This window comes from Drosophila hydei, unplaced genomic scaffold, assembly GCF_003285905.1.
Source record: "Drosophila hydei strain 15085-1641.00,03,60 unplaced genomic scaffold, DhydRS2 tig00000063-arrow-pilon, whole genome shotgun sequence".
In the NCBI taxonomy this organism is placed as follows: domain Eukaryota; kingdom Metazoa; phylum Arthropoda; class Insecta; order Diptera; family Drosophilidae; genus Drosophila; species Drosophila hydei.
This window is the reverse complement of record NW_022045657.1, coordinates 7,775,575-7,791,723: the sequence shown is the minus strand read 5'-3', so window position 1 is coordinate 7,791,723 and position 16,149 is coordinate 7,775,575. Positions and strand designations below refer to the sequence as shown.

Sequence of the window (16,149 nt, the reverse complement as noted above, 5' to 3'; positions counted from 1 at the left end):
TGCGAGTAACTAACAGAAAATAAAATTTGAAAGCCACAAGCCACAAGCCACAATACGAAAAGAGGCAATTACAACAATTAACAATTAAACATCAATTTCGCCGGCCGTGGCCAGTGCAATTAACATAATTTAATTCAATTTGAATAGTTCAATGATGCTCAATTGAGAAGCAACACTAATTGCGGAAACTGTACATTTATTGAAATGGGAAATAATTGTATTCGCTCATATATGGTGAATATAAAAAGCATACCAGCATTGACGCGAGCAATGCATTTTGCTTGATATTATTTATGTTAATTTATTAGCACTTCTGTCTCAAGCAGAGATTTGCCAACATAATCATATACAAACACATTTTATATGATTTGATAAGCGAATAACATCGCGCCAGCCACACTAAAACATTAACACATACTAACACACTAAAGTGCATTCAGGCTATAAGTATTTTTGTAATCGTAACCGTGGGTACCTACATAATTTCATTGACATACATATATACTACACGATTCTTCCAATTACACATATCATTGCGTATATGTCAAATATTTACACAAATATTTATGAAATTTATATTGTGGGCGTATATGAAATTAGCAGAAATAATTAACGCTGAGTTTGACTACTGCAAAAAAAAAAAAACAAAAGCAAAAATTACAAAAAAAAACATAAAAAACCATACATGTCATTAATTTCATTTATTGAATATGGAAATAAATTAAGTATATCAATGCATGCTTATACACATGTGAAAATTGACATAATTCAACATTGATTTATTGTTTCGCATTGAGTTGCCCTTTGTTAAGAATATATTTTAATAAATATTGTACTATAAATCCTAAGATGTAAGTGAATAGCATAAAAAGAGCTATTAACAACCACAGCGGCAAAGAAATTCAATGATGAAATTGTTGTACCACAAATAAACATAAACAATTACGTAAATAAATATGTATTTATAGATACAGGCATACCGAACGACGCATCACATACACACATGTAAAAATTGCAACCTATGCAAATTAATTTACAAACAAATGTATACATATACGAAAAGTAACTGTGGAATATGTGTCTGTGTACTTATTATTAAAGAATTTGTACGTAGTAAATATGAGTAAATATGTACAATTTGGTGTCGAGCTGTCAACTTTACTATGACAAATAAAACTTTAAAGTGAATTCCAATAACAAATGAAAACAGAAATGGACAACTAAAATAGAAGTCAGCTCTCAAAATGACGCCTGCTGCTTGGCTTGTCAGTTTACTAAACAAAAATTGATATATAACTTATAAAATATGATTACTATTATTTGTGGTAAAAAATGAACTAAACATAAAATAAATGTTGAAAACTGAAGAGCTCACAAATTGTATTAAAACTTTCTCCAGGAAGCATGGCTCCTAACTATTCCGCTTGCTATTCAATTCAAAATAAAGTTGTGTCAACCGCAAAGGCACAACAGGCAAACAGTTACATAAGGTTAGAAAATACCCACGTAAATCGGTCAAGGGTCAGGGCTGCAAGAATGGGGCAAACAAAAATTGTGTTTACCTTTACGTTTGACGAATATCCTTTTAATCCTTTAAAATACGCATGGAAATTGAAGGAGCTGTTCAACAACGAGGGAACGCATAAGGTCAGAAGTCTGCTAAAATTACAAAGGGGATACCAGCAGCAAATGTACGATAATAAACGAAAGGATCAACTTCGAAATAAATGGCGAATCAAGGGTATCGTAGCCATAAAACACATCCGACCACGGCCACGGACAAAGCTAGAGCTTTTTCTTTTTACTCAGCCTGTCCATCTGAATCTCTTTCTCTTTATCCTTCTCTATCTCTGTCATTGTATTTGCCTGCTGTCCTCTTTCGTATGCTCCGAACGCTTCAAAGGTGCAACGAGCTTGGTTGCCTCATTACGGAATCAAAGCCGTGGGTTGTACAAATACACAGCAGATCATGTGTGGGTGAGAATGTGTATTCTGTGTGTGTGTGTGTGGTCACAGATGTGCTCCATCGATTGAAAATTTTGTGTGACAGACAACTGTGGCAGGCAGATGGCAAGTTTGAATGGGATTGGTCAATTAACGCCTGGCCATCAACAGATTTCCTGAGTAAGCCATCAAAAGGGATGCCTCGGTGTCTTGATTAAGGTATAAATATTAAATTAGCCAAGGCCAACGTTGCGAGTGGGCTTCAGTGCTTTAACTTTAGCTTTTGTTGCTGCTGCTGATACTGCTACTGATGTTGCTAATGAGCCATGTCTGCAAGTGAAAAAGGCACACAGGATGTGGTTTATTCAGCGTTGATTTGGACCCCACTATCAGCCACCCAGGCCAACTCTCAAACTTGTTTAATTATACATGGCAGTGCCTAAAACTCAACTAATTGATATGCAGCAAAGAGAAAAGCGCCAGTAGGACCAGGGTCTGGGAATGTGGCAGAGTTAATGAGCCAAAACTGGCAGCATGTGTGCCAAGTTTCGACAGGCAGTCGAGCGGTTGCTTTGCATACAAACTCTCACTGTGCCCAAGATCTGATCGGGAACCAAACGAATAACTCAATTTTCATAGAGTGGCTGTTGCACATAGCCAACCAATAAACACTTTTTGCAACAAATTCAAAACTATGCCCACAGCAGCCGCAACCACAGCCGAAGCCGAAGCAGGATCAGGAGCAGGAGCCAAAAGCAACGGGGACACTGAAACTTTTTGACAGCGACAAAATTGCGTACAACTGCCAGTTGCATTTGGGGCGAGGCATTGGCAGCTACCTCCATTCTTTGAGACCTGCACAGGCCAGTGTGGGTTTCGTGAGGGGGTTGCACTGCCGGAAGCGTTTGTCGAATTAACAGCAGCAGCAACTTTGCTGCAGCTGAAACGAAAAGAAACTCACTGACACACCGGCAAAATAATAACAGCTACAAAATGTCTCAAGCACATTTCAATTTGTTAGCCCCGCTCGCTCCTGAACACACACCCGTGCACTCTTCTAAAGTTTTCTCCTATATGGACAAATGCCAAAATATTTAGTTTTACAACAAAAGTTGTGCACGAAACTCGTACCATTTGAAAATTGAAAAGAAATATTGGTTACTGACAGTAGAAAGTCGTAGAAAAAAACAAACACTAAAGCAGAAAAACAGAACCAGAAAAGGCTAAAACTGAAAATAAAATTGCAATTTTTTGTTTCTCTTTTTGGTGTGAAATCGGATTGCGTTGTTTTCGGTGCTGGGGTCTCGTCGGCTCACCGCAACTGTCAGTTAGTGTGATTGCGGGGGTCTCGGTGTGCCGGTATTTGCCATGCTTTTGCATGGCCTCTTTAAATTCCTGCGATTTGTAGGCGGTCACAAAATCCAGCTTGTATTTGGATGACGCGTATGCTCTCTGGGAATTGCATTTATGATGATTCTATTTTTGTTTGCTTTAAATGCAGAACAGCCTAAAATTATGCTACACGTATTTAAACAAAAAGTAACGTGCTTTGAATTAGGTTTATAGATGTTACAAATTGTGATGGTTTTTATGAAATACGCATATGTAAACCATAGATTAGCCAAAATTGATCCTAATGTTCTATCAAAATACGTAATGCAATACTATCTAAAGTATGCCCTTATAGGGGTGATAGTTGAGCTAGAGCTTAGAGCTGTTTTCATAATTGAGTTGGTGGGCACAGCAGGTTGCTCATTAACACGCACACTTAAAGCCACACAAACACAAACAGACACAGACACATTCACCACACCCACATTCAAGTATGGGGACACCTTGGCGACTCTCACACATTCTAGAATTTAGCAGCCATCTCGAAACGCTGTGGCATAAGGCACGCACACAGCAAGCACTTGGTTGGGAGCAGCAGAGCGTCGACTCGGTCGGTTGCTTGCCGCATATCACCTTAATTACAGGCAACAGTCTGAGTGCAGTCAGATGGCAAATGGAAGGCAGGCAAACGGCTTTTATGCTTGGTCTGTCATTGCCACGCCGCTACTGATGCTGATGCTGCTCTGCAGGCCCGGGATGCGTGCCATATTGTCGTAGTCGTTACGCTTTAGCGATTTAGCACTGTACTTGCAGAGCAAGAAACCGGATTCAGCTTGCACTTGACTGCTGATAAGCGTGTGATTTCTATACACACAGACACGCACAGAGACACACACCATGCAGCCTGATAGACAGCTTAGCAGAACATATACATTGAAGCAGCTGCTGTCATGCCCATGAATACATGCGCCGTTGAGTTGCGTTTATGCCAGTTTTATGTTACATCTAAGTGAAATTTAAGGACTCAGCTCAACAACGTTCTAAATCCACTGCATAGTTGCTGAGTTACTGAAGGGTGAGTGGAGGTTGGCTGGTTTGGCTAAAGGGCATTTGGGTGCGGCTTTTCACATGATGAGTTTGCCTACTGCGGAAGCCGGAAAGCATCATTGTGAACCCACCGAATCACATACACGCCCACTGTAACATACAAATACACACACTCAGTTGCCGGGTGTTGGCGAAACTGAGCAGACATTGACCAAATCAGCAGGTAAAACTCATACTTGTGCACAGGTGCAACAGGACATTGCCACTTATTTCGACCACAGCTGGTAACGAGCATGGCTTCCGGCCACTGTACGACTGCTTCGTTTCGATTCTAATAACTCCAATTACAAATGGCGGCAGTCTAAATCCATTGTGCATATGTGAGCGCTACAGCCTGTGTACTCATCTCTGTGCGTCGGGGTGTCTGTTTGGGATACTGGTTGGCTCAACTTGTTGCAGGACTTTATGACTTGCCTGCCACTTTATCCATGCTATTATTTCAAGGATTAACTGTGAAAGAAAAACGCACGACTGCACAACCAGACGCCAATACTAACACGAACAGCGATGCCGACGCTTACGTCATAGCCCTTGGCCAGGATTTGCTTCGAAAACAAATCACACATTAAACGAGCTAACCAGGCAAATGACATTCGGAGTGAATGCATTGCAAATGGAAGGAATATGTGCACATGGATGTCCTGCACAAAAATAGACACAATTAAGCGGCAATAAAAGTTAGCTGAACATCAGCTTTCACCTCCAGTTTCTAATTGAGCACAGATTGATTTAAAGCTTCTAGAAAATTTTATTCCTGTATTGGTGCTTAAAACTAAGTTGTTGTCGGAATGGCGGGTGCAAGTACGGTTGTATGGGCATGTGCTATCGTATAGGAATCGTAACCATCGATAATAAGCTGTCACAGCTTACTTGACACGAAAACGGCGCAATGCGGGGGGCAGATAGTCCTGTGAAGATACCACATTGGTCGGCAGGTACTCAGAGCTGGGAGCGCGAACTGTGCTAATTTGGGGTGCAGGTGCCTGGGAGGCAAAGTTCAAAACTTTTGCACTGCCTTCGTTGGAGATGCGTGAGACACCGGGCAATTGATTATATTGATTCTGAATAGCCAGCTGGGCATTAGCAGCATCTTGAGGAGTACGGTATTTGACAAAGTGGACTTCGGGCTTATTGTTGGAGCTCGACTTGAGTGCATTGAGCTGTTTGGCCAGATTGGCAACATCTGCCTGCTTGCTCAGGACATAGATAGCAGTGTCCTGCTGGGCAGATTGCTTCGCGAGTTGCAGGGCGGCACGTTCGAAACCGCGATTCTCGGGCGTGCGAATGAACACAATACGCAGATTTTTCTTCAACGAGTCAGCGATTTGCTGATTATTAATGCCCTCTTCGAACTGGTCCTCGGGCGCAGCATATGAGTAGAACTCCTTTTGAAATTCCTCAATAAGCGGTGCCGGCTGGGGAATGATTGACCTTTGGGCCGGTGCAGCAATTGGTGCATCGATGGGTAATGAGAGCTCAGCCTCGCCATGCTGCGATGTAGGTACACCTGATACTGAGGTCAATCCGTTGCCGGACACCAACGAAAGGCCCTCGTCCGCATGGGCTACTGGCTGATAGTTGTAGCCTAACTTGTCAGCGCCACAAACGGCAGCCCACAGGAAAATAAGCTATGAAAGTTGTGATATGGTTAATTGTCATTAGCGTGGGCACGGCACTCAGTATCTTTTCAAAACTTACAATAAATCCACGCATTGCTTGTTGTTGTTTAGGCTACTGCACAGCTGAAGCTACGAGATGAAACTAATGATGGGAATTGGCGTGGTATCTGCTTTTATAGGCGCAGTCGGCTGCAGTTAAATATTATGGCTAAGCCCCACCCTCTACCTAGTGCTCAAATCGATGGGCTTCAGGCATCTGCGACCTTGACAACGCATGCCATATTAATTTGTTATTTATACCATGTCGAAGTCATTAAAGCGAAGCTCGAATTTAAATACAACTAATTCAAGACATCTAGTAGGCCTAGTCAGTATTTGGGTCCATTTGTCTCGGCTTCAACGCCGTCGCATTTTGATTTAAATGCACTTTACGACATATATAAATATGCATGGACCGCTTTGTCTCATTCTGTCTCATTCTCCAACTAAAACGTTTTGTTTCAAGCCGGAAAAAACCAAAACCCAAAATACGTAGCACTCCAGAGTAGCAAAGCTCATTGTGAAATATAAATAGCTACCGATTTCAGCTGATAGCATCACGGACGATGTCCAACCCTGGGTCAGCACTAAGCTGCTAATTATAATTTTCACAAAGTTTTGCTTTTATTTAAATCACTTTGTTGCAAAAAGCCTCAATACATTTTGGAGACTAATAAAGTTTTTCAGCCAATTAAGACATTTTATTATTCATGGATGGCAAAAACAAAACCAGCTTAATTTTGTAAGAATCTTTTTCGCCCCAATTGCGAGACTAGGAAAAAACCTTAACTCTTTTTCCTTGAACACAATAGAGTTCGGAAATCACAATGTTTTAAAAATATTTCAAGGGAACATTTGTAACGTGAGTAATAATTACTATTTTAACTATTCTGTGGCTTGAACTAAGCAAATGAAATCACCTTGAAAATGAGTCCTTATTGATTTTCTGGATGGGCTAATGAGTAGATGAAACAGCTAAGCTTTAAGGATTTAATTTAGGCTTCCTCTGTCTGCTACATACATTTTCACAAAGCTAACATAACCTTTTAATCCCACTGTAGGACTTAAGATCTTTGAGATTATATCATACCTACTAGTTATGAAAAAGTGATTGGCAAATATACAACATACTTTACTTTTTATTTGTATAAAATTACTTAATAATCTCGATTTTAAAATTCAATATGAATAAAAAGGGAACTGAAAAAAGCAAGGTTTTTTATTTTGCCTAAATATTCTATTGTCATGTTAGGGATAATTTTGTGAGTGTGGTCTGTAGAAAAACTAGATCTTTGAAATTCGCCTAATGGCAAGCCAAACAAAGAATATAAAAAAACTCTGGTTACAAGATGGGCAACACGCAAACTTGGCATCTGCTACTGAGAAAAGGTTTGGGATGGTGGCGCTTTGGTTGGGCCTTGGACACACCTGTGTTGATATTGGAGCAGAAATTTCAAGTCATGAGCCGCCAGCCAAGATTAAAGCGCCCATGTACTTGCAGCGTTTCCCTAGGAGCGGGAAAAACCTGGCAGCTTTGACGTGACTGGCAAACTTTTTGGCAGGCGCCGCTAACGAGCTACGTTCTCTTACGTACCGGTTCTCATGTTGCTCGAAAATTCTGAAACTAAAACTTGCTCAACAGATTTGTAGTGCCAGGATGCCTTTTTTACGGCTGCACTTCAGTGTGCCACATGGCGAAGTGGCAGTATGGTAGCATGGCTGTGTGGCAGTGCTGCTGTGTGTGTTTGACCTCTGCACTAAAACAATTTGCAAGGCAACATGATGTCAGCCCTAGTGTCGTTGTCAGTGCCGGCACTGCCATAATTTAGTTGAAACATTCTTAAAGCAACGCCTGTCGTTAATCTTTACGGATGGATAGCAACGCAGCTTGCGGGACAAAAAGAAGGGCCGACCCAGCTTCACGCATAGCTCATTAAAAAGTTTTCCAGTGACAACCTCGACAGCAGCAACAGCACCAGCAGACGCATTGCTTAAGAAAATGTTTGCATGGACATAGGTCGTTCATGATTACCTAAGAGATACCTTAAAGATAATCTTAAACTGGGCGCATAGCTCAGCACGAGCTCAAAAGTGAAATGTTTCGACTTGTCAACCAAGTCATTAATTATTCATAATACCATAGCTGCGCTTAGCTCTCGGTCTCAGTTGGAGTTGGAGGGTACTCTATAGATGACAAATGATGGTTATACATATATTTATATATATACCTTTCATTATATACTTATATAAAATTAAATGGTTATGTTAAATTGGCAACGAATTTTCATTCTCTGCATATTTTTGAATATAACATGAATACAAAGAGTATTAAATCTTCACCGGCCACAAGTTTGACTTCTTGATTTGATTAAAATCAAAATGAGAAATTTTTTATGGCAAAAAAAAAAAAAACTAAGTTATGGCAACGATGAGATTCTTGGAGTCGGCTAATCGAGCTTCTCCAAATTGAGAAGAAAAATTAACGTTGAAACAGAATAGCCATAATTTTAATTTGCATAAAGAAGGGAATTATTATTAAAACGCAAACTTCTTATTACTTGTTGATAAATTGTGAAACAAACTAATTATAAATCGTTAAGAGCAAATATTTGATTAGACAACTTTTCTAATATATTCAAATTAACAAAAGCAATTTCGTTAATAATGAAAACTCGAAATAATGCTTTTTATTTTAATTTTATTTTATTATATATTTAAAGTATTTCTAATAAAGTATTATTTAAATGTAGCAGTCTTTGGCACAAGTCCATTTACAGCAAGCCTAACGCCGCTCCGCTGGAGGCAAATATTGTCTAAAGAGCGTCTGCAGCTTGGCGGCCTCCAGTACATTTGCCTCCTCATGATTATCGTACTTAGCGCTGGTTTTGGATAATATCTTGAACACCACTGGATCCGGCTGTGCTATGTGATGGGGCGGGTTAAGACGAATGACATTTGCGGTTTCCACGCCATGGCTGTAGCTTCTACCAGGCAACTGATCATAGCTACCTCGCAGGCTGCTTAGAGCACGACTTACATCAGCAGGCGTTCGATATTTGACGAAGTGAACGGTGGGTTTGTGACCCACCTGTTCCTCGATAGCTGCCTTCTGTTCAGCCAAAGCGGTAGCATCCATTTGCCTCTGGAGCACATAGATATCCAAAGCGTTGCGTGCCGCCAACTGCTTGGCTGTCAACGCAAACAGATTTGTCTCTGGTGTGCGTATGAAGACCACTTGCTGCGGAGGTGTTAGTGCCTTGGCAAGCTGACCAGCGGCCTGCAGGGGCAAGTTCTGGTCGTCATCCGGTGGTGCACTATAGCTGAAATACTCCGTGGCGAGAGGCCGGTGACCCGCGTACTTATTTCGGGTTGGTAAGTAAGCGTTGTTCAGTTCGAAGGCCTGGCTGGTACTGAGAAATAGCAAAAAGCTCTGCCGCATGAAGGAGATGGAATTTCATCAGACGAATGTTTCAATTCCAGCTTTGTTCAATATTCTTACCATCAAGGGGCGCATTTTTGCTGGAGCTTAGGATTTGCTACTATAGCCAGCAGTGGCTGATTTTTAGCGTTCGAAGCTCAGTTTGATTATAACCTAGTCACACCAACAAAACCATCCTTATATACGACACAAACAACAAAACTCATTTCTCGGCTGCGTTGGCTTTGTATGCGATTTTTTCTGCTCTTTTCAGAGGTTTTTGTGTTTATTGATTTTTAAAAGATTTTTGCAAGCATTTGTGCTCTGGTTGTTGTGTTTGCCTGATCCGATTATCCAAGTTAATGTCGTTCAATTTTGAAATGCTAATTTTCTGACTTGCCAGCAACAAAGCCAAGCCAAAGACTCATGTGAATTTGACCTGAGTTCGGATTGAACTTGAATTAATTCGCATTAAATTTACAAATGAGCTCCCAATTTGAATTAGTAATCAAATTTTTTCATACGACTGCTGTCCGCTACGATAGTTGTATACATTTGTTTTGACTCCAACACACTGTGACCCTTCGTCGCGTCCCCCGCAGTAACCTATAATAATATACTTTCACTTAAACTTTATTTTATGATCGCGTTTTATGGTTGCTGCTGTTTTGGTTAATTTACACGTCATTTTTTTATGTTTTATTGTTTGTAATAAGCTAACGAGCCTCGCTCCAGATTTTGGCGGATAAGCCGCTTATCGAAATTAATGACTTTGTCTCCGAACCTTTTCTTCTCATTTGCGGCAGGCACACAAATATGTTTACAGAGATGTGATATTTATTGCGTTGAAAGCTTTAAACAAGTTTAGTCTTTTGGTATTACTCTTTAATATCTTAATTCGAGGTAGAATTATTAGAGGTAGGCGCGTCTTCTGCGCTTCTGAGGTGGCAAATAACTATTCGAAATGGCTGGCAGATATGTTTTAGATGGTATCTCAGTGGGAAACACCATTCGACTGTTTGCGCGGTGTCTTTCGTTGACTCGGAAATCAATGCGTCTTACTTTGGCACTGCGTGCATCCAAGTCAAAAGGACTGGGTGCCAGTTGCTGCTCTGGCAGAGGCAGTGGAGGCAAATCGAGATGGCCTTGATCTGCACCACTAAAGTAGGGATGTGATGTACCGCCATAGTTGGTCATAGCAGGCAGATAACTTGATCCTGGTGCTGGAGGCACACCTATGAGCTCTTGAGAATAGTCACCGTGCTGTGCTAGTGGTTGATTTTCCGGATAGAAAGCCTGTAAGGGAGTCTCTTGGGTCTGCGGGTAGCCCAAAGCAGACTGCTGCAAAGATTGATCTCTTGCTCCTCCGTACTGTGCCTGAATTTGCTGTTGTGCCTGCAAGGCCTCCTCCTCCGTCCTATATTTAACAAAATGCACTTGGGGCTTGTGTTTATGCTGCGTCTGAGCGGCGTTCAATTGACTTGCCAATTCATGGGGGTCTGTTTGCTTGTTCAACACATAAATGGCAGTTTTATCTTCGCTGGTTTGTTTGGCTAGAGCGCTGAGGGCGCCTACGACGGCTTTGTTCTCGGGCGCTTTGATGAAAACAACTTGTAAGTTTTTTTTTGATTGCGCCAATATTTTGTGCTCTGTTAGCTCAGCCTCATCGACAGTATCATGGGGTGCTTCGAAAGCATAGAAATGCTTGTGGAAATCTGCGTGGTCTTGATATTGGTCTGATATTTTATATTTGTCAACCGATGCATCAGTTTCGTATCCGAATCCTATAGAATTCGGCTCATAATTGTAGCCCAGCTTCGCTGAACATACAGCTAAGAAAGAGAAAAACTAGAAAATATATGTATCAAAGAATATTTTTCAAGATTTCTTTTCTAATACTGGCTTACCACAACTTTCCGCATGCTGTAATCGCTGCAAAGACCAACGACCGTTTGCTAAACAGCTCCCAATTCAAAGGCCGTTTTATAATCTTAACTTGCTGAGTGTGCAACCAAATAGGGAATAATGATGGTAGATGCTTGCCATAAATAGTAAATAGGTTACCCAGATACAACATTACAAAATATGTTTTGCAAAAAAGTTGACCTAGCTTGAAAAATTTAACGTTTCATTACTATTATAATTTTTATTTTTTAAAAAAATTTCAACATTAACTTAATATAAATGGTTAACAATGGTCTAGCATATGCGTGGGAGTCAGATATGGTCAGTCTGGAGGCTTGGAGGCTTTCTGCTAGAGTCGACTCCTAAGCACGGCTGCGCAGTAGCGATGCGGGCAGATACGAGTTCACGGGCTCTTGCACAGCTGGTATATCTCGAACGGGTGTTTTGGAGGCAAAGTTAAGGACAGGTGCGACGCCGCCATTCTGATGAGTGCTGACACCGCCCAGCTGATCGTACTGGCCCTGAATAGCGCGTTGAGCATTGACAGCATCTTCAGGAGTGCGATACTTGACAAAGTGCACTTGCGGCTTCTGGTAATTGTTGGTGCGAATGTTGTTCAACTTATTGCCAAGATCGTTAATATCAGCCTGCTTGTTTAGAACATAGATGGCAGTTTGCTGTTCAGCAGCCTGCTTGGACAGGGATAAGGCAGCATCCTCGACTCCATTGTATTCAGGGCCCTTGATGAACACAACACGCAAGTTCCTACGAAGATTGCTCGAAAGTTGATCGTGATTAATCGGCTCATGGAAATCGCGCTCATCTGCGGTATAGGTGAAAAATTCCTTAAGCAGCTCGGGAGGCGCCTGGTATGCCTGCTCGGCAGGCGCACCATTGCCAACTGGCTGAATGGAGATTAGCGGCTCTGGGTTCACTACTCCTGTTTCTGCAGGTGGTACATAATTATTTTGACTTGAGCCAATACTGCTGGACGTGTAGGAGATGGATGGTTCAGCTGGCTGGTAGTTGTATCCAGACCTCTCAGCGTTGACTACGGCCAGAAGAGAAAGGGTCTGCAAAAGGAAGATGCAGTCAATTATATTACGATGCCATTTTGTTGATCCTCTTAAAACTCACAATAAGGACTCGCATTTTGTTGGTTTTGAGATAATACTTGTGAACTATTTGCTGTATCAAGCTAAAGTATGCTCATATCTCTGACTCCCACGCTTTTTATGTGATATCGAAGTGGTTGCACATACTGCGCTTTTTCGCACCACAAAAAATTTACGATATTGTTTTTATTGGTCATCTTTGATTTGTGAACCACATTAAGCGCTATTTGTCAATATCAATTCGCTGTTCACTTTTTTTTATTTTTGCTGATTTCACTTTTTTATCATAGCATTTATTATTTTATCGCTAGTTCCCAATTCGTATCTTTTCTTGTCTCCCTTTGTATTTACTGCATAAAATTTGCCAATTTCAGTTGACCTACTTCTTTTCGAAGGTCAGCAAAGCCCTTGGGACATCCAGTAAGAAAACATATATTTGTCTTATTAAACTCAACTACATGACTCCTAATCATTATAACGTGTAGGAAATATCAAGTAGGTGCCAAATCCTTATTGCTTAGAAAGAATCATAAGTTGAAAAACTCTGCTTTAATTGAGGAAACATAGAGTGAAAGAGAGAGAGAGGTGGTGGGAAATTTTATTAAAGTTATTTTGAATCATATCGCAGAATGTCAAATGAAACCAATATTTTGAACTAATTTTTCTGTTTTATTTTTCTCTTTTCTTATATAAACATATCAACATACTTTTTGTTAAGCTGTAAACATTCCATTCAAGAAAATACAAAGTGACTGAATTATATAAGCAGACATATAATAAAATTTGATCAGCTGCCTAGATTTTTTACGGATATGTTATGTTCAGCCAATAGCCAACTGGATTTCTATTTCTCCCAACAATTTGCCAGCATTCGTATTTATTGATATTTCGAAAAAAAAACAACTATTGTGGATTTTCATTTTTTGTTTATGCAAATTGAGAATAGTGGGTGCTCTTGAATACAGCTTCTATTGTCTCGGTTTGTTATTGGGCATTCATGCGGCCGCTCTGTTATTACTCATACATAATGCATTGAGCTGGCTTTGACTGGCCTAGTCATGATAGTTCCGTCTTGCAGTTGCCATAAATTTAAGTGTCAATAGTTTGTCTAGCCTTTTACTTCACGCAGATTAACATTTTAATTATTATCGAAAAATTTTGTTTTGCGCCTTTCGTACAATAGGCGTACACACAATATGCCAAAATTTAAATTTTATTTTTTTTTCACTTGGCGTTGATTATATTGTCACTGTGCTGGAAATTTTACAGTTTTGTAGCCCATGTTATATTTGCTGCATTTTTGACAGTAAAACATGAACAAATTTTCCGCACCTCCTTTATCGTTATATATGGGATCGCAAATAAGGTGCACTTTTTGATATGTTTTGAATAGGTAATGTATTTAAAATATTTGGCAAATCAATTGATAACAGAGGTTTAACAACATATTAGTTATAAAGGATTCTAAATTAGAGACGATAGCGCAAACGACGCAGCACAGATGAGGGCAGATATGAGTTTTCTGGAATTTGAGCATTTATCTGACGATACTGTGGTGCCGAGGCGAAGTTTAGAGCTTTGGCCACGCCTCCATTGTGCGACTGGCTACTGCCTCCCAGAGAGTCGTACTGCGATTGGATGGCACGCTGAGCATTAGCCGCGTCCTCAGGCGTACGGTACTTGACGAAGTGCACCTCGGGCTTGTTGTTGGTGTTGCTGCGGATAGCATTTAGCTTGTTGGCCAGATCGCCGATATCAGCCTGTTTGTTCAGGACATAGATGGCGGTCTCCTGTTCGGCGGCCTGCTTAGCCAGAGCCAGAGCAGCGTTCTCCAGACCACGGTTCTCGGGTCCCTTGATGAAGACAACACGCAGACCCCTGTTCAGAGTGTTGGAAACTTTCTCCAAAGCTTGTGGCTCATCGAAATCATCCTCGTTAGCACTGAAGGTAAAGAACTCCTTGTTAAGCTCCGATGATGGAGCGGCATTGTAACTAACTGGTCCTTCTAGTCCAGAGCCAACTAGCCCAGAGCTTCCGAGTCCAGAACTACCAAGTCCAGAGCTGCCGAGTCCTGAGCTGCCAAGTCCAGAGCTGCCGATTCCAGAGCTGCCGAGTCCAAAGCTACCAGAGCTACCAAGTCCAGAGCTACCAAGTCCAGAGCTACCAAGTCCAGAGTTTCCGAGGTCAGAGCTACCGAGGTCCGAACCAATCAGTCCTGAACTGCCCAAGCTTCCAACGGATCCAACGCCTGAGCCTCCAAGGGAGACACCGCTGCCAGGATTGAATGAAAGTCCTGAACTTGAGTGTCCAACCGGCTGGTAGTTGTAGCCAAGCTTATCCGCACAGGCAACAGCCACAAGGCATAAGATGACAAAAACACGCATGTTTGGGGTTCTAGTTCTACTCGAAGCTGTGCACAGAATGATGTGGTCAAAAGGTGAAGTGCCATTTTTATACCCAGATGTATGTCATTCTGAGAACAATCGTTGAACAATCATACTATAAGATACTATCAAGATAAGGCTCGTCATATGTTGTTCCAATATGTTGTCGAACATGTTTATTTAAGGTGGCTTTAATTATTGACTGAAGCAAGCAGCAGCCGCCGCCGCGGCGTTGATTAAAATTTGATGAACTTCGGCTTACAAAGAAAATTTTTATGCAAATGGACAGCGCGTAGCGACGCTGGCAGCGCAGCCGACGTCGACCGAGTCTGAGTTGACTTCGACAGAGGCAGCTCCAAATTGTTTGGCTGTGCGGTAGCCAAATTCTTTTGTTAACTCATTTTGTTATGCAAATCGAGCCCGCACCGATTGAAAGTGAAACTCGGGCTAATGGCCAAAAATATTTGTATTTTCGGGGCAGTATGCGAGCTTAATAATATTAAATTGCTCGACGCTACACTTTTGGCCATTGTTTGTTATAGCTAAATGCAATTTGTCAGACAATTCATACGAAATCAATTGGTAAATATTCGTGGGCTGATTGCCTTCATCTTTGGATCTAAATAGCACCAGCACACAAAATATTTTAGTTGGCGGCAGCATAGAAAATATGTCGAAAACATAAAGTTATACTGTCACAGAACTTGTACTTCTCATTTGCAAATTCATACATCATACAGAGCTAATAGTTTGGCAACCTATTTAACCCGTTGAACCCGTTTTACTCACGTAAAAACCCAAATCCGTTTCGAAATTGAAATTCAAAACATTTTTATAAGCCCAAATTCTTGTGCGAAAGAATGTACAACCTATAAATAAGCTAAAAACTATTTCCAAATAGTCCCATTTAAAGTAATGGATCTAAATATACCCATTAAAACTAAATGAATTTAGTTAACTTTGTAATAATCATATTCTTAGAAGCTTACCCAAAATCCATTACGATTGCCTCTCAAAACAAAGCTGAACAACGGAAAGCAATAAAGAAATATTTTATAAGAGTTAAAAATTAGTTAAAGTAGAGTAGGAATGTGAGTAAAGTTACACATTGTAAAATTACATATTAAAGAAATAACAAGCTGTTTAATATGCAAACTTGCACTTGAATTCAAGATAATCACACAGATTTTAATAGCCCATTGAAAGGGCTTAAACATCATTTTAAGATAGTCAGCCATGATGACATATATAGTATGATATACCCACTTCGCCAAGCGAGTTTAAGG

The 16,149-nt window shown here is 40.7% G+C and overlaps 5 protein-coding genes across 5 annotated transcripts; all 5 read right to left on the bottom strand.

Moving 5' to 3' along the window:
• Positions 1-5,249: 5,249 nt before the first annotated feature.
• Positions 5,250-6,096, bottom strand: LOC111595922. The gene is made up of 2 exons (XM_023309879.2): positions 6,082-6,096; positions 5,250-6,011 (listed from the first exon to the last, which is right to left on the bottom strand). Exons 1-2 carry the CDS (start codon positions 6,094-6,096, stop codon positions 5,250-5,252), a joined length of 777 nt encoding a protein of 258 aa, XP_023165647.2.
• Positions 6,097-8,823: 2,727 nt separating this feature from the next.
• On the bottom strand, positions 8,824-9,480 carry LOC111596441. The gene has a single exon (XM_023310669.1). The coding sequence runs from the start codon at positions 9,478-9,480 to the stop codon at positions 8,824-8,826; it is 657 nt and encodes a 218-aa protein (XP_023166437.1).
• Positions 9,481-10,371: 891 nt separating this feature from the next.
• On the bottom strand, positions 10,372-11,381 carry LOC111596435. Its single transcript, XM_023310656.2, has 2 exons — positions 11,367-11,381; positions 10,372-11,307 (listed from the first exon to the last, which is right to left on the bottom strand). Exons 1-2 carry the CDS (start codon positions 11,379-11,381, stop codon positions 10,372-10,374), a joined length of 951 nt encoding a protein of 316 aa, XP_023166424.2.
• Positions 11,382-11,662: 281 nt separating this feature from the next.
• Positions 11,663-12,497, bottom strand: LOC111595783 (the record flags this gene model as incomplete). The annotated part of the gene is made up of 1 exon (XM_030222877.1): positions 11,663-12,497. A coding segment is annotated over one exon (771 nt), but the record flags the coding sequence as incomplete, so codon positions are not given.
• A 1,437-nt stretch (positions 12,498-13,934) lies between these two features.
• On the bottom strand, positions 13,935-15,790 carry LOC111595256 (spidroin-1). Its single transcript, XM_023308905.2, has one exon. The coding sequence runs from the start codon at positions 14,861-14,863 to the stop codon at positions 13,949-13,951; it is 915 nt and encodes a 304-aa protein (XP_023164673.2). The 5' UTR covers positions 14,864-15,790; the 3' UTR covers positions 13,935-13,948.
• Positions 15,791-16,149: the final 359 nt, after the last annotated feature.